A 17472-nucleotide genomic window follows, 5' to 3' on the forward strand; every position below is an offset into this window, starting at 1 on the left:
ATGCCATAAAATTGTAATTGCACAAGACTCGATTAACCTATTTTTTCCTTTGCCTTTTTTTTAAAAGAAACTTCCCTTTACGATCCCAGAGTTGGTACAGGCATCCCCGTGCCGAAGTTCAGATGGAATCCTCTACATGGGTAAGAGTTCCTGTTTTCCACACCGAAGGCTCCAGCTTCTTGGAAGCGAGCCCCAGGATCTGGGAAAGCAGCGAGTGGCTAAGCCTCCTGGGAAAGGCCGTTCTCACCTCCCTGACACTTGTTCACACCAGGAGCAGCTGAACAATTAAGAAAGGTTCCCCCCACTTGGGAACAGACTTGACACCATTAACATGGTTACTCATTTAACAAGCTTTTAGCTGCTGTGTTGACCTACCCCAGCCATTTCAAGATTACAACATACCCAGAAGCAACTGGATGAAATTTAAAGTGAATACAATAGCTTGAGCCAAGAAAAGGGAAGCCAGGCCCTGCCTATTAATTATAGGGCTTTCTTAGTATTTCCTGCTATCAGAATATTGGATAAAAACTGCTCTGAACAGCTTGCCTAGATAAGCTGCCTTCCTATCTACAGGGGTCACATCTTTCAAAGCGTCAGATCACCTGCTTTTCTTTTACCCTGGAGCTGCCAAAATGTCAATAAAAATGCATTTGTAACACAAAGGAGAGCTGCATTTATCTTGAAATCGTAGCAGTAACGATATCCTGTATTTATACAGCAGCTTTCTTGGGAACTGGAAGTGCTCATTGCCTATTCATGTCTTAGGAGCTATATTCCGAGTATTTCTTGGCCTCAAGTGCAAGCTGAATTTTAAGTTTTTGCTAGGGACCCTGGGCTGCTGCTTCCTTCTACACTTTCAGAATGAGGAACCTCCTGGCCTAGGGAACTGGAGGAAGTGGTCAGTTCAGCTTTCTCATTCCCCTGGGCCATGCCCCAGGCCCGTCTGACCTCCTTCTCACCATCTGTGTCACTGTTTTCTATTTGGTCTCCCAGCTTTTGCCAACGATTCATCACTTAGGGTGCATTTAAGATACTGTTTCCATCATCTTCGTGTGGTGCCCTCCTCAGTGATTTCATCAAGTATATTTAAAACCATGGCAGTTGCCCAGTCCATCCGTGGACATGATTAGTTGGGTTATGGAGCCTGTAATGGTCCTAGAAGTAACCAGAGGGTGCCATGCCAGGTGGGAAGGGATCATGGTCACAGCTCTTTGGTGATGTTTTCACCCTATCTTCAGATCGTTTTCATATCAAGATTTTGTTGTTAAGAACAGAAACTTAGGATCCATGGTCAGGTTTCACACATGTGGACTAGGAATATATGCTGCATCTGTTAGAACTAAGTGCAGCTTTAGCAAATTCTAATGCCCTGTGATCTTCCTGGCATGTCAGTGCTGTGCTTCCAATAGTCTCTTGAAATAGGAAACTTGGCCAATAAGTTAGGAAGATACAAGTGACCAGAGGCCATGACTTACAAAACGGAAATGCACATGTCGCGGTCAATGTGTTGACCCGCAAATGGAAGGTCCACCTACTACCAGGACGCTCTGCTGTATATGCTGTAGATACATATCTTTGAATTTTCCTAATAGTGGTATTTGGCTGTGCAGTCCACCTGTTTATACCTTTTAATCAGCTGACCCAGGTGAGAGATGTAGCCTGTGGCTGGGGACAGCGGCTGAGATCATTTTGGCCTCGTCACTACCAGGTTGCAACCAGCTCTACTGCCCAGTGACAGGTACCAGCTAATTAGAGTTATGACCAGTAACTGTAGAGCCTCTTTACACGTGAGCTTATTCGTAGGGATGTTGAGATACATGAATGATGGTAGCCAGCGAGCTGAACCCCCAGGGTACATTTCTGTATTTACATAAATTCTAGCCTCAGAGAAGAGGATTCCCCTTTACAGTCCAGACTTATAATATCAAGGGCCACTAATCAAAGCAATAGAATCTATGAGTTATTAGGTTTGGAGAAATTTTTATGCATGATTGGGTTATTAAGTTATTATCAGACCCAGTAGCCCAAGAAGTTTTATTATCTCCACATTACCATTCGCTTTGTCACCCTCAGAGCATCTTAGAAATGTCTTTGACATCCTAAGAATTTCAGGCCTGTCTCAGCACAGAGAACATCTCGGGCTGCTAGTTTGGCAGTGATGTTTTTTTCCCATAGAAGACAAGTGTAAACCACGGTGTGTTCTTGTGACCTTTCAGGTAAAAAGCAGGACATTTGGTATGTGGTTGACCTTCTGACCGGGGAGAAGCAACAGACTTTGTCATCAGCCTTTGCAGATAGTCTCTGCCCGTCAACCTCTCTTCTGTATCTTGGACGAACAGGTAAGAGGGAACCTTTTGTTGTGTGCACCCTGCCTGTTTCTAGAAAGGACCTGAAGCAGCCTCCCCGTGGGCCTCTGCCTCTGGGCTTCTTTCTCTAGAAAGTAGCCGGGTCTGTCTTCTCCAAACGCAGATTTTACCACATTGTTCCCTTTTATAAGACCCCCCGGGGCTCCCCATTGCCCAGAGATTATAGTCCAAACTGCGCACAGCCCACAAGGCCTCAGTGATGCAGCTGCTACCTCTTTAGCCTCCTCCGTCGCTGCCTTTCCCACACGTCAACATTTTCCAGTCAGGATAAATGACCTGCCATTCCCGGAATAAGCAGTGCTATTTTAAAAAACTTGGAATAGTGGGTCCCTTTTTACTAGGTATACACGTTTTTGCCTCTGTGGTCAATTTCCTCGCTTCCGAACCCATGCTGCTCCAAAGTCACCCCCTCTGAGAAGCCTCTTCCCCACCTCAGCTCCCCGTCCCTGCCCAGGTACAGTGGCTGTCCTGCTCTCGGGGCCTATAGTAATGGCCATCTCATCGCCTGTCATTGGCCCTTTAAGAGTCAGCAAAGCTACATTCTGTCTCCTCTCTCTTCTGCCTCTTTTTAACACTTGTCACTACATGTTTCTAAATCGTATTTGCCGGTTTTCTGCCTCCCCTACTAGACGTTAAGCTTCCCAAGGGCAGGACTGGTTTTTCTCGCCTACCCTATCTCCACGCGGGGCACCATGCTGGCACGCAGCAGGTGCTCAGACGCTGGAGCGAGCGAGCAGGTGGATGGTGAGCCTTTCTCTGCAGGAATCTGCCGTGTTCATCTTGTGTGCGCAGCACCTGACACCTAGCAGTACTCCGCAAAGACTGTGTGTGGAACAACAGTTAAAAGAGGAAGCAGGAAAACACTTAGAAGGAAAACTTACACCAAAAACCTAAAAAAAGAGAGAGAGAGAGACAGAGAGAGAGAGAGAAACTTTCTCCGAGTGCCATGGAAAACAGTACTTTTCTGAAAATGAGTGAGACTAATCTTAGGCCCTGTAGAAGCTGGCTGGGCTTGGGGAAGGTCTAGGTGAAATGTCAATATTGTTCCCGTTAACTATTGCTGCATGACAAACCACCCTAACTTAGCGGCTTCAAACACCAACATTTTATTGTTCACGATTCCATAGGTCAGGAATTCAGGGAGGGCTCAATGCAGGTCGATGGTCTGTACCCCACGTGCTGTTGGCAGGGCTTGCTCAGATATCTGGGACCTTGGTTCAGCCCCACACAGATAGCCTGGACTTATTTACATGGCGGCTGGGTCCTCTCCTCTTGAGTAAAGGTAGACGTAACAGTGCCTCGAAGGCCTGGGCTGAGAAGTCCTGGGACCTCACTTCCACTCAGTCTGTTCGGTCAAAGCAAGTCATAGGCCAGCCCAGAATCAAGGGCTAGGGAAATACTCAGCCTCTTAACGAGAAGACTGACATGCACATTACAGAAATGGGGATGGTGACGTTTTCAGACATTCTGCCACAGTCCTCCACCCTGCCCGCAGGCAGAGGATACTCATCCCTCCCCCGGATTCCCAAAGTCCAATCGCAGCATCAGTCTCAAAATCCAGCATCTCGTGCTCTCCATCAGGTGCGGAGGTGGGCAAGGCTCCCCACCAGCACCAGCACCCAGTGGGGACACTGCCAGGATAGCTGCAGACAACATCGCCATCCAAAAAGGGAGGGAATGGGAGGCACGTAGCAGTCACTGGGCCTTAGCGATTCTGGAGTCCAGCCAGGTGCATGTTTTCAGGGCCCCCGCTCTGCAGGCAGGGAAGAGTCCTCCATTAGGGCCCAGCCTTGCCCTCCGGGTTTGGTTCCCTAATCCATGGTTCTCAGCAGCTCTTGGTCCTGTCCTCTGAGAAGCCCTTTTCTTTTCTGTAAGAAATGGTTAGTGTTTCGTAGCTTTCTCAATCTGTTTCTTATGCATTGAAAGTTGGGGGTCTAGAGGCCTTTGTTTTGTTTTGTTTTCTTTCTTTTTTTTTTTTCATTTTGACCATCTCTGGTCTTTTTAGTCCATGCTGGTATTACTCCTTTAAAAACTTTGTGGACTTCACATGTCTCAAATTGTACTTCATTAAGTTAAACTCATACCCACAAGTCTCTCTTTTTTGTGCTATGGGCAACCCTCTTACAGTTTTTAGAACCCTTTTACCTAGCAGAAGGTCTGGTCTATGAAGTACCACCTTAAATCTTCTGAGGTCTCCAAAAAGAGTCTTACTGCCTCCCCTTGATTTGATCTTGACCTTGAGGCCATTTTTTTACTGGTAGCACCCTGAACTTGATCTTTGCCCTGATCAAGCCATTTTTTATATTGAGCATCTTTTCCACCTGGAGCATTAGTCTCCACATCGACCTTCTAGCCTCCATCTGCCACCCAGTCCCAGTCAATCGCACAAGCTTTAGGTTTTTGTTAAGGCACCTTCTTATTTCTAGGTACCACTTTCTAATATGAGCTTGCTGTATAACAAGCCACCCCAAAATGTAAGTGGCTTAAAACAACACTGTGATATTGCTCATGATGCTGTGAGTCATGAGTTCAAGGGCACAGTAGGTGGCTTGTCTCCGCTGCACATGCTGTCAGCCGGGTTCACTCATGTGTCTGGGAGTTCGGTTCTCCACGTGGCCTCTTTCCACATGGATGGCCTGGACTTTTTCTTCCAGGCAATTTAGGGAGGATTTGTCTGTTGTAAGTTAGATGAGGTCAGCACCTCGGCAGGTGCCGTGGCCCCTCCCGGTAACGGGCTGGTGTGTGTTCTCCAGAGTACACCATCACCATGTACGACACCAAAACCCGAGAGCTCCGGTGGAACGCCACCTACTTCGACTACGCAGCCTCGCTGCCCGAGGACGACGTGGACTATAGTATGTGCTCCCGGGTGGCTTTGCAAGGGTGGGGCAGGGGGTGGGATTTGTGACCTATGAGGAAACGATCACTCCAGAAAGCTGGATTTTCCTCAAGACACTCTTGGTCAGCAGGTTCTGGACTTTCCATGGACTTAGAGTAAATAATACTTCGTCAGTCTTGGAGGCAGGGGCCTGGGTGAGAAGTATGAAAGGGAACTCAAGTAAAAGGGAGGTGAGTGTAGCCTGAGAAGAGAGAGGGCACCCTCTGTTGAGTCCCTCTGTGTCGCAGAAGGAATTTACGAGAAGCCCATGGGAGGCAGAATTAAACATCAACTTGTGACATTAACTCACTCCCTAAATGTGGCTCATCCCCTAGTTATTTCTCTAGTAAGCATTCCTCCAACTCAAATGAAAGCTGAAAACCAACTTCCCCTCTGTGGTCAGATGCGGGCAGTGTCGGTGGTCAGCTCTGACTTGCAGCTCGATCAATAGGTTTGAAATGATTGCTATAAAACTCCATATTCGTAGGCATCTTCATTAGCTCTTTCTCCTCAGTATCTACTCTCACTAATTGAATGGAATGCTGAAAAACATCACCAAGTAAATGGCCTTCGAGAGAGCGATCCTGTCTTACGTTAATAAACCAGGCAGCTCTCAGTGTCTTATATGGTAGAGCCTGAGCAAGTTCATTGGAAACCAGTGAAACTATTCAGAGGAGATCTGAGAATACTCCAGAAGTCTTGTTTCCTCTAGCTGAGTGACTGCAGCTTGCCAGGAGAGTAGAGGATGTGGTTGCAAGATGGGGTGAGATTTGACATGCTTTGTTTATCTGATCTGTACAGAGATGTCCCATTTTGTGTCCAATGGCGATGGGCTGGTGGTGACTGTGGACAGTGAATCTGGCGACGTCCTGTGGATCCAAAACTACGCTTCCCCTGTGGTGGCCTTTTATGTCTGGCAGCGGGAGGGTCTGAGGAAGGTGATGCACATCAACGTCGCTGTGGAGACCCTGCGCTATCTGACCTTCATGTCTGGGGAGGTGGGGCGCATCACCAAGTGGAAGTACCCCTTCCCCAAGGAGACGGAGGCCAAGAGCAAGCTGACGTGAGTCGGGGATCCAGGGGCAGGAGAGGGCAACTGTGACCTTGACGTTTGGTTCTGATGCAGCGTAGCACACCGTACACTGGAGGCCAGGGCTCGGACAGGCAACTCGGAAGCTGAGGACTATAAAGAGCCAACCCTGGCTCATTCTGAAACCTTAGAATAGAAGAACGGGGGTGGGGTACCCCTTGACGTCTCAGAATTCTTGAATATTAAATGAATTAAGTAATGGGCGGGGACAGGAAAGAGATGGCCAGTATTCACAGAACAATGTGGATATTTCTCAGGTGGTGGGAATACAAGAGAAGTATTTATTTTTCAATTTTCTGTATTTTCTCAATTTTTATTGTAAGTTATATTCATACTAAAAATCAGGAAAACAGTGTTAATGATGTGTGTGTCCAAGATTCAGCAGGCCTGTGCTTTCCATAGCTACCTGTTAATAGGCCTTGCTGAGCCTCAGTTTCCCACTTTACAGAGCTGTTGGAGAAGATCAAATAAGATCATGTGCATGAAAATGTCCCCTAAATTGGACACCACCATTTAAGTGTAGGGTATTTGTTGAGAGAGATTTTGAGAAATTAGTAGGCGACCAGCTCCATACTGGCTATTGACAGTAACCAGGAAAATCTGGAGGTGTCGCCCCCACATTTTCACACTGACGTTACGGATATCAAACCCCACCCTCTCCATGATGCCCTAGATGGGCCCAGACCACCCGGCTGAGGGACTGGAAGTCTCACCCAGTTTGGAATTTTCGTGCATCCATTTGCTTCTGGCAACCAGACTAGAGCAGCTGGCCGTTTCTCAGGGCTTCTATAGACCCTCTAGATTCTTTAAGAATCAAGAGACAGAATGGTGATGATTCTGGTGTCAGCTTGGATGTCAGAGCTTGCCAGTCAGGCCATCTTAGAGGCTTTGTGATGGTTACAAGCATTCAGTCTCTCCCAGATGATCATTGCACATAGTTCTTTCTATAGGCCATCGTGAGGATGGTCTAGTGCAGCCCTGTCATTTGTAGATGAAGAAACCAAAGCTTGCAGTTGGGTGACTCGTGCATGCTTTTGTAGGCGGCGAGTGACTGATGGGTCCCACAGTCCAGTTTTCCTGGCTGCGAGGCAGTACCCTTGCCTTCACCCCCACAGTGCTCAGGAGTTAACCTGTTTACTCTTCCAGGTGGTATTAGGCCGGGATTCTTCTCTGCCCAAAGCCCCACTTTGTGAGATCCAGAACTTAAGTGACTGTGGAATGCGTGTGTCTGTTTTTCTCCTAGGCCCACCCTCTATGTTGGGAAATACTCTACCAGCCTCTACGCCTCCCCCTCAATGGTCCACGAGGGGGTCGCCGTTGTGGTAAGTCCACTATGGGCAGCTCGCAGATGCAGCCTCCTGACCGCTCCTGTTCCATTTTCACAAAGAACGACTTTGAATCACATATAAATATCCCTTTGGTTAAGAATATAAGACACAGATCTTAAATCCTCAAAAACAGTTTCTACACATGCCACCTTCTACTGGCGAGGAGAGCTGCATGACAAAAGCAGCTCCCTAAGCCTAGGAAGGAGCCCTGCGCATTCCCCTTTGCTTTGGTGTTCAAGTCTAAACTGCCCGGGCTGCTGTTCACAGCCCGCCTCAGTCCAGACCCACCATGCCCTTCTGCCGCAACGCTAGTGTCCAACCAAGCGCATCTTCTCCCTGATTTCCCAAAGGTCTTTGCTCATCTTTCTTAGCTTTTGTTCAGGTTGCGCCTCACACTTCAAATGCTTCCCCTTCTTCCTTTTCCCTACTCAAATCCTTTTCATTCTTTCGTGACCTACCGAAGCCTCCCCGGCCCTTGCCAGCCTGCCTCCAGCACTGTCTCTGAATGTCTGAGGCCTCATGATCCTGGCCGTGCGTTTGGGTCCTTAACAGTGTTTGAGCTGTTTGGTTGGCATCTCTTTGTCTTTCTAGTGAATTGGTCAGCTGCTCCTGTGAGCAGGGCTGTGCCTGCTTCAGTCGCAGCTCCCGCGAGGCCCAAGCCGGCCCCAGGCTTGTGGTTGGAGCTTACTCCACCCTGGTCAGGCGCATCGATTGTGGATCGGTAGATACCCACGCATTCTCCTTCACTTATGCTGCTTCTCACAGTAGCCCCTTGGAATTCCACACATACCCTTTCTGTTATCCAGTGCCCAGATGTAAGAATTTTAAAAAGTTTCCACGCTAAAGATGTTAGCACAGCATCGTCACCTCCTGAGGGAGGAGCCTCTCTGGCCCAGTCTTCCGTGCTTTGTGCGTTGTCTGGCTGACCCGGACAAGCCCCACCTGGAGGTATGGCAGTCCCTTGAAGGGTGCCTACTGCTCTCCTGCAGTGGCTTGCCCCTAGGCCTCACCCCAGTTCTGTCTTCACAGCCCCGAGGCAGCACTCTTCCTTTGCTGGAAGGCCCCCAGACCGACGGTGTCACCATTGGGGACAAAGGGGAGTGTGTGATCACACCCAGCACGGACCTAAAGTTTGACCCTGGGCTCAAAGGGAAGAACAAGCTCAACTATTTGAGGAACTACTGGCTTCTGATAGGTGAGAACGGGGGTTTCTCTTCGCCTCAGGTCAGGTGCTGCCCCCTGGTGGGAACAGTTGACCTTGCTCGTTACTGTCAACTGCAATGCGCTTGGTTCATGTCCTAATTGGTCTTTCAGACCTTGACATTTTTATCTGCAAGGGTAATAAACAGGATAGCTGTGTTGCCGAGTCAGTTCTCAAAAATTGTTTAACTCAATTGTTTAACTCAAACTCAAGTGCTAAGTACAGTCTTGTGTCACTTAACGGGGATTCGAGAAATGCATTGTTAGGCCATCTGGTCACTGTGAACGTCATAGAGCACACGTGTGGTCTAGCCTACTCCACACCTAGGCTCGATGGTCTAGCCTACTGCTCCTGGGCTGCACACGTGTACAGTACATTACTGCACAAAACAACACGAGATTAAATCAAAGCCCAAGAGAAAATGCGATCAAGAGAAGCAGTAAACAAGATGTGTGAGGCTGCTGGTGTGACACAGATACTGCTTCACAGCAAACTTTTGTTAATAAGTAGAAAGAATATACTCTAAAATAACGATAAAAACTACAGTGTGCTAAATATATAAATCAGTAACAGTCCTTTATTGTCAGTTATCATGTACTGTACGTAATTGCATACGCCATGCTTTTACGTGACTGGCAGTGCAGTAGGTTTGTTTACAACACAGACATCACCACAGACACATCAGTAACACGTTGCACAGTGGCGACATCACTAAGTGATAAGTTTTTCAGCTCCGTTATAATCTCATGGGACCATGGTCGTACATGTGGTCTGTCATTGACTAAAATGTCATTGTGTGGTGCACGCCTGTACTGTAAACTTTGTGCCGTTCCGACACACCTAATTTCTGCTGTGTGCCGGGCGTGGGCACTGAGCACTGTAGAGCACATTTCCTGATTTCTCACAACCCTGTGTGAGGGAGGCACCCTCTTTATTTCCACTTATAGTTAAGGAATCTGAGGCAATTGAAGAGTTCACTGGGAGTTGGTGTGGGCGTGGAGTGGGGAGGGTAGAGGCTGGACCTGCCTGGTCAGAACCACGGCAGAAATCCCGGGTGTGTTGTGGGGGGGGGTCCCTCTTCCTTCTCCTCTGTTGCTGCCATCACTAATGGTCCTGAGGTTGAACTGGAGGCCCTGCCAGCCGGCGATTAGAAGTTGATATGACACCCAAAGGTAGTGAATGTGACAAATGAAGGCAGAGTTGAGAGGAGCTGTGTCTCTGGCAAATGTCCTAAGTAATTAGAGCAGGCCAGAGTTTTCATGAATCTGACTTGCCCTTCCTGTGCTCCCACCCCAATTCTGCTGTCTCCCAGCCCCAGAGGTGGTGAGAGGTGGGGATGCAGCCCCAGGGGGTGGGGTGGGCAGGAGGGAAGTGGGGGTGCCAGAGCGCATAGGGGCTTGTGAGATTTCTCCTTGCCATTCTCTTTCTCGATGCTCCCGCTGACTGGTACCTGGGCGCAGGGAGGGCAGGGCTGGGGGCCCTGGGGAAGGGATGCGGAGTGGCTTGGGAGAGCGTGGGGCCCAGGAGGCCGCAGGATCTCTGAGCGGTGGGATCTGGATGGGCGTGTACCTGGGCGTTGTGGAGAGGAAATTGTGTGTACTTGAGCCCTGAACGGTCCCTTCGTACTGTCCGGGTCTTGTTCTTCTGTGTTCGTCCTGACTCCTTGTAGCCATTTGTCTTTTAGTTATTATTTTTACCAAATAATGGGCAAAGGAGATGACAAAATAATTCTACCTCTTTTCTTGAATAGAAGTAGTTTGGAAAGCATGTGTGAATGGGTCTATGATAAGGGGAAAAGTAGCTGATGAGCAGAGGCCAATAAAATGAAAAGGCTACTTAGTTTCATGTGCCATTTAAGGGGGACACAGACTGCCTACCAGTGGTTAAGAAGTGAAAAAAATTATTGGAAACTAAAGAAAGGTGTATATAAGATTACAAAAAAATATGGGGGGAAATCTAGCGGCTCAGTTGCAAAATGATGTCCTTTTAAAATGGAAAGATTGCCCAAGTGAGAAAACTGGAAGAACCCACAAAGTTTAAATAAGTAGTTAGGGAAGCGCCCCACAGTTCCGAAGGCTCTTTTGAGGAATTCCAAATCCTAGCCATTTTTAAATATGACAGTTGGACTACTTGACAATCTTCATGTAGACTGGAGGCCACAGGTAAAAAGGATGTGCTCTTTTATGTCAAATTATGTCCTGTGGTTTGTTTTTCGTGGAAGAAATTAAGGATATACTGTATCACAAGATGGGAAGCTGATACGCGTAGTGGAGTGATGTTACAAGGGTAAATGTTGTCCGGAGAACTCTCCGAATTTTACATGAAGTTTCACAATGCTTCGCAGCAGACAGCCTGAATTAGGAATTACCCGCATGGGTCTTGCTCTGAATGAATCCCCAACATCCTGATCCCTCTCATGACAAGGACACTTTTTGCTCCACGTTATGAGATTCAGAATACTATTACATGCCATTAAGTAACAACATTTCTGTCTTGATGAGATTTTTTGGTGACTGCCTCTCATTTTCTCTCCTTTTATAGACGGGAGTGTTTGCATTGTGGACCCTTCGATGGGTAGCAGCTGTTGCTAGGCATCTAGTGCGATGCCGTTCTCATGAAAGGTTTTGTTTCCTCTCCTAGGACACCATGAAACTCCTCTCTCCGCGTCTACTAAGATGCTGGAGAGATTCCCCAACAACCTGCCCAAACACCGGGAAAATGTGATTCCTAAAAAAAACAGAAGAAGAGCTTTGAGGAAGTGAGTGGGGAGGTGAACCCTGAGCTACTGGCTCTCCCTGTCAGCTGTTGGGGGGATAAGGCATTGGCCTTTGCCTTTAGAGCTTGCAGTCCACTCAGGAGGGAAGAGGGATGCATGAGAATCTGTGGCAAACCACAGACCGTTAAGGACTGATGGCGAGGAAGGGGATGCGATTAGCAAAGGCCGTGGGAAAGGCAGTAGGACCAAGTGGTGGGGTCTGGCCTGGTGGGAGAGGCAGAGGGCACGGGAGGGAATAGAACAGCAGAGGTAAAGGCTTGGAGGTGGGACTGGCCCTGGCATGTCCAGCTATAGAGCTGAGGAGACAGGCCTGACCAGATCCAAGGCTACCACGTAGGGAGCAGTGGGAAAAGGGATCACATGGCTACAGAGGGACCACGTTACCAAGCCTCGAGCAGGCCTGGCAGCAGAGCAAAGGTGGCGAAGAGAGGAAGTGGGAGACCTGAGGTCTGTGAAGCCAGGAGTGGCCTGCTTTGGCTACTTGCCCCGGCGGAGGCTTGGTCCGGCAAGGGGGACCCAGGGTACCCGCAGAATGGAGCATTAGTCAGCAAGGAGGCCTCCCAGGTGGTAGCTGCCATGAGGTTCTGACCGAGATGGTGTGCTAGTCAAGGTCAGCTGGAGACAGATGGCCACCCAAATTAGGATGGTTTGCGAGGAGTTTAGTAGAGGGACTATTCACACCGTGGACAGTTCCAGGCGTTCTCTCAGCATGCTACTTTGGCCTAACAGGTTGGGGAGGGAGTGGAAAGGGCCCAGACCGGGAGCCCAGAGCTCCAGTCGAGGGTATTCAGCGCCCCACACAACCGGACTTCGTTCTTTGTTGTCTCATCTGCCCGGTGTCTTAATCAAAAACCATCGGGCAGGGGAGACCATCGCTCTCTGGGGCACAGCAGGTGGAGAGTGCTGGAGAGTGGCTCTGCAGCAGGGTCCGAGCAGGCCAGTGGGTGGGGGTCCCAAGGCCATTCAGGCTTGGCAGCTTCTGCAGCCCTGCCTTGGGGGCCCAGTGACTGAGAAGCGCCTGGGCTGTGGGCAGGGTCAGAGGAAGACCAGAATGGCTGGCCGATGTGTTTGTTACGATCACAACAAATCCACTTAGAGATTTAGATTTTTATCTGGAGAGAAAGGAAAAGAAATTCATGTGGACGCTTAGGGTTCCAGGGCAAAGCGTCTATGTTGTCCCTCGTCTCTGGAGGTAGCCAGGTTGGGGACAGACACTGAGTCTTAGAACAGTGATCTTTCATAGCACGGGTGCCACAAAATCTTGATCTGGTTTTGATCTTATTAAAGCCAAATATATCCATCACTGGCCACTTAAAATATAAAAATATAAAGAAGAAAATAAGACATTACCCTTAATCTAACTCCTAGAAATGGCCGCAGGTTAGATTTTCATATTTAATCATTTAATCTTGAACAAAGTGCCTTTTAGAAGTGCATTAAAATATCCGAGGTACATTTATATGGTAATAAGACATTTTTTAATGAACGCACTTGAGTAAATATAACCAAATGAATGTTGTCCCTGGTCACATGTTCAGCAAACATTCCTCAGCTGCCTGCTACACACTGGCCATGCCACATACCCCCATACAGGGTGAGAGGGGGCAGCTGGACGGGGAGAGAAGAGCGCTGGAGGCAAAAGTCTTGGGGGCGTGAAAGGTGTGAGCGTGTGGGGGTTGCCTAGCCTGCTCCCTCGGAGGAGGCCGTGTGTTCGTTTCACTGGGCAAAAAGTCTGGAACACTAGACGCGCGAGAACAAATCAGTGCATTTTTATAAACTATCCTTGAACTATGCAAGGAGCTTGGACGGAAGCCCCACTTTACCCGATTTAATTTTGGGCTTCTAAATAACATTTTCTTTATCAAAGGATTCTGATCCTCAATGAAGACAAACTTTGAAAAATAATGGAATATTTGAATAAATGATTTTGGTTTTAGAGTAACACTGAGAGTTTACAAGCCACGTAAGAAGGCTGCTTTATTACTTTATAGCCACGTGTACGTGCGTGTGCATGCACGTGCGTGTATGTGTGCATTTTTCTTTTTTAATGTGAAATACTATTACCAAATTGACCACCAATATTTTTACCAGACTTTATACAAATGATTTCACAGTTTTCTCGAATATTAAATCTACCATCAAAGGAAGAAGTTTTTGTCTTCAGTGAGGATTTTTGAAAGAATATAGGCTGGGAAGGCGCTTTCAAAAGTATTGCTCTAAAACCTGTTTCTGAGCAATGATAACATCTCAGCAATAATTCACCTCAAGGCAGTCGCTTTGAAAAAGGCATCTGTTATCTGGCTTTGTGATCTTGGGTGGGCTTAAAAAACTCCAGCACATTTTACAGGAGGGTCAGTGTGTCTCTTGATCGTTCGGCTCATTTATGTCTTGTTAGACATCGTGCAGTGATGTAGCCACTCTCTCCCCTACCAGGTTATCCACCTGGTGGACCAGACCTCAGAGACTGCGCCCACCACCGTTTCTCAGGACGTGGAAGAGAAGTTCGCTAACGCCCCCGCCAAGCCTGAGGCCCCCATGGATTCCATGCTCAAGGACATAGCCACCATCATCCTGAGCACCTTCCTGCTCATCGGCTGGGTGGCCTTCATCATCACCTACCCCTTGGTAAAGCTCGGCCCCTGCTAGCATTTCCACATGTTTCTGAGCTGCTGTGCCCGTCACCTGATGTCAGTGAGGCTGGACAAAACCACAAACAAGCAAACACATTTCTTTTCACATTTAAAAGTCAGTATTTGCTAATCTTCAAAAGCATTGGAATTAAAGGACCAGTAGCTTCTCAGGAAAGGATAACCTTGTATCTACATCTTAAAGTTTAACTGATTGTACAAACTGATTCGGAAACCTTGTTCGCAGATCCTTTTGAATAGCTAACTATATATTAAGTACAATAGATGAAAATCTATTTAACTTTCCTCCCTTAAAAAGTATCTGTTAGAGAGATCAGCTAGAATAAAAAGGGAAGCATGATAATTCCTTCTATTTCCTAGTTGTAAATAAGTGAGCTAAAATTACGTGGTCGAATAGGTTGTGAGTTGGATAAAATATTCTAGAGGAAAAGTCCTTCATCAGGTTGCTCAGAGCACTGAAGTGTATCACCGTAGATCACAAGTGCTCGGGAAGGTCATATCCATATAGGAATGGGACTGATAAACCCTCGATGGCATTTGTCATTTGTTTAAATGGGTTCACCTGCGTTGTTTTATTTTTTACCTCACACAGTCCTATGAGGTCATTATTGCCTATCCCATTATAGGGACCCATAAATGATAAACTAGGCTCTGGGAAGTTAAAGAACTTTCCCAAGGTTGCTCAGTAGCAGATGGCATTTCCAGGATTTCAACCCAAGGTGAGGCGAGGGAGGGAGTGCTGGAGAACTCCCAGTGGGTCGTTGGGCACTATTTGTCCCTTTAGTTGCCTTCCCAAGCTTGGGCAGTAATAATCGCAGATCACTGTGCTTCAGATTATGACGGAATGACTTTCAGAATGAACGAGAGGCGTGGGGGTTGTAGGGAAGGCAGCATGATGACGTGGGGTGGGGTGCAGCGGCCAGGCTCCCTTGTCTCAGCGCCACACCCTGGCTGCACAGCTGTGGGCCGATGGCTGCCGGGTTCTGAGCCCCAACTCTCTCCTCCGCCTCTGGAGTGCTGACGGTCTGTGCACTACCCTCAGTCACATGCACGGCCATAGTAGACAGCAAGCCGGTCTCCCCCACACCCACCACGCTCTCAGCCACCTCGTAACCACTGTCTCTGTCTCATTCCCCTTTTACAACAACTCCCAGACTTTCATAAAAGTCTCAGAATTTTAGAATCGAGTGTAACCCCCTCCATCTGGCTCACTCCTCCACCTGGGACGGTCCCTCCTTTGCTGTCCCTACCTGGCAGTCATCCAGCCCCTTCAGGCCCTTCTAGTGCGGGGAGTAGGCTGCACTGGGAAGTCTTAACTGGCATAAAGACCTCCAGTCATTGAATGTATTCTGCCTCCTGCGCCTTCTCACTGGTCCCATCCCACCCCGTGGGGTCATATAAAGTGCACCTGCTTTCTCTGCCGCAGGGAGCCTCTCTTCCTGCCTGCTTGTTTCCCTGGGAGGACCGGCTGCCCTGGTCTGGATGTGTGTTTCTCTCCCCAGAGCATGCATCAGCAGCAGCAGCGCCAGCACCAGCAGTTCCAGAAGGAACTGGAGAAAATCCAGCTCCTGCAACAGCAGCAGCTGCCCTTCCACGCCCCTGGGGACGTGGCTCCGGACTCCGAGCTCCTGGACTCATCTGGCTTGTATTCGGAGAGCTCGGGCACCAGCAGCCCCAGCACGTCCCCCAGAGCCTCCAACCACTCGCTGCACTCCAGCGGCTCTGCCTCCCGGACTGGCGCCAGCCCCTTCCTGGAGCAGGATGACGAGGGTAAAGCGAGTTGCTGTTCGGTGCTGTTTTCTCTTTCATTTGATCACCACCCGAGAACCACAAAGCACCATGGCCTTCCTGGGATCTGCATGGGGTTAGGAAGTGCCGTTCCCAAGGGTTCACTCTGTTCTCACCTCACTCCCTCCCACTCTGGGGGCCAGGCTTCTGCCCCATCCCATGGCGTCTGCCCCTCGGAGGGCCTACTGGGGGCCCCTTGGCCCTTTCTCCATCTTGCCTCACAAGGGCCAGAAATCACTGCTGTGACCAGAAGTGCACTGTCTTGAGAGCATTCCCGAGCCAGCCAGGGGCCAAGGATAAAAATGCAACTGTTGCTCCATTTTCCTCTGAGAGGTTGGCTCAGGCCAGTTGTCAGGGCTGATATTTTGAGGTGATCGGCACAAGCTAGTGCAATAGACCTCAGAGTCCTAAGTCTCAAGCTGGAGACTGCTACTGGTCTCTTCGTTTCACATGTCCACTGTCACTACTGGAGTATTTCAGGTGCAGACCTTTGAGGTGGATCTCTAGAGGACCCGTGTCTTTGGGAAGGTGTTAAGCATTCATTCTCACAGAAATAATATAAGGCAGGACCAGAGGGTGGGGGACAGGGGTAGGAGGTGGCCCTGGACACAAATGAGGAGTGAACTCAGCAGCTCTTGCCTACCAGAACTGGAGCGTAGAGCCTCTGAGATCCCATGTCTTAATCTGAGGTCAAGAAGCTAGTAGCCATTCTAACCTCAAGGTTGCTTAGGTTATGTCTGTTTAAAACAATCTCTTCCGTTTCCTCTTTATCCCAGACGAGGAAACCAGCATGGTGATGGTTGGGAAAATTTCATTCTGTCCCAAGGATGTCCTGGGCCACGGAGCCGAGGGCACAATCGTGTACCGGTGAGTGGGTCGGGGAGCCCTTTGCCTTCCCACCTCAGCTGGGAGTGCCTGTCGGCTTGCGGGCAGCGTGCTGGGCTCCAGGGGCACAGCAGGGTCATAGCCCGGACTCAGACGGAAGAGTTCGCCTCCAGGGAGGGAAGTGATGACCACAGGGCCGCCTGGTGGTTGGTCAGGGCCCCCTGGGCTGTGAGACTGATGAGGTGGCCACTGCGTCAGGAGAGGAGGAGCACCGGGGTCCGCGGGTCTCCTCTGGTTCCCATAACCCGATGGGGCCCTCCAAACCCAAGCCTGCTCCTTGTCCTGCAGGGGCATGTTCGACAACCGTGACGTGGCGGTCAAGCGGATCCTTCCCGAGTGCTTCAGTTTCGCAGACCGCGAGGTCCAGCTGCTGCGAGAATCAGACGAGCACCCGAACGTGATCCGTTACTTCTGCACGGAGAGGGACCGGCAGTTCCAGTACATCGCCATTGAGCTGTGTGCAGCCACTCTGCAGGAGGTGGGCACCCCCCCGCCCCCGCCCCGCCTGCCAC

At 49.2% G+C, this 17472-nt stretch overlaps 1 protein-coding gene across 1 annotated transcript in view; it reads left to right on the forward strand.

Moving 5' to 3' along the window:
- Positions 1 to 17472, forward strand: part of ERN1 (endoplasmic reticulum to nucleus signaling 1) — a 63845-nt gene that overhangs the window by 32368 nt on the left and 14005 nt on the right. The window contains 12 exon segments of the mRNA XM_006912425.3: positions 68 to 140; positions 2217 to 2339; positions 5120 to 5221; positions 6046 to 6307; positions 7578 to 7656; positions 8692 to 8857; positions 11504 to 11590; positions 11593 to 11621; positions 14073 to 14264; positions 15790 to 16057; positions 16852 to 16942; positions 17249 to 17438. Of these exon segments, the coding sequence (XP_006912487.1) occupies positions 68 to 140; positions 2217 to 2339; positions 5120 to 5221; positions 6046 to 6307; positions 7578 to 7656; positions 8692 to 8857; positions 11504 to 11590; positions 11593 to 11621; positions 14073 to 14264; positions 15790 to 16057; positions 16852 to 16942; positions 17249 to 17438 (1662 nt within the window).

Source organism: Pteropus alecto, unplaced genomic scaffold (assembly GCF_000325575.1).
Source record: "Pteropus alecto unplaced genomic scaffold, ASM32557v1 scaffold134, whole genome shotgun sequence".
Taxonomy (NCBI): Eukaryota; Metazoa; Chordata; class Mammalia; order Chiroptera; family Pteropodidae; genus Pteropus; species Pteropus alecto.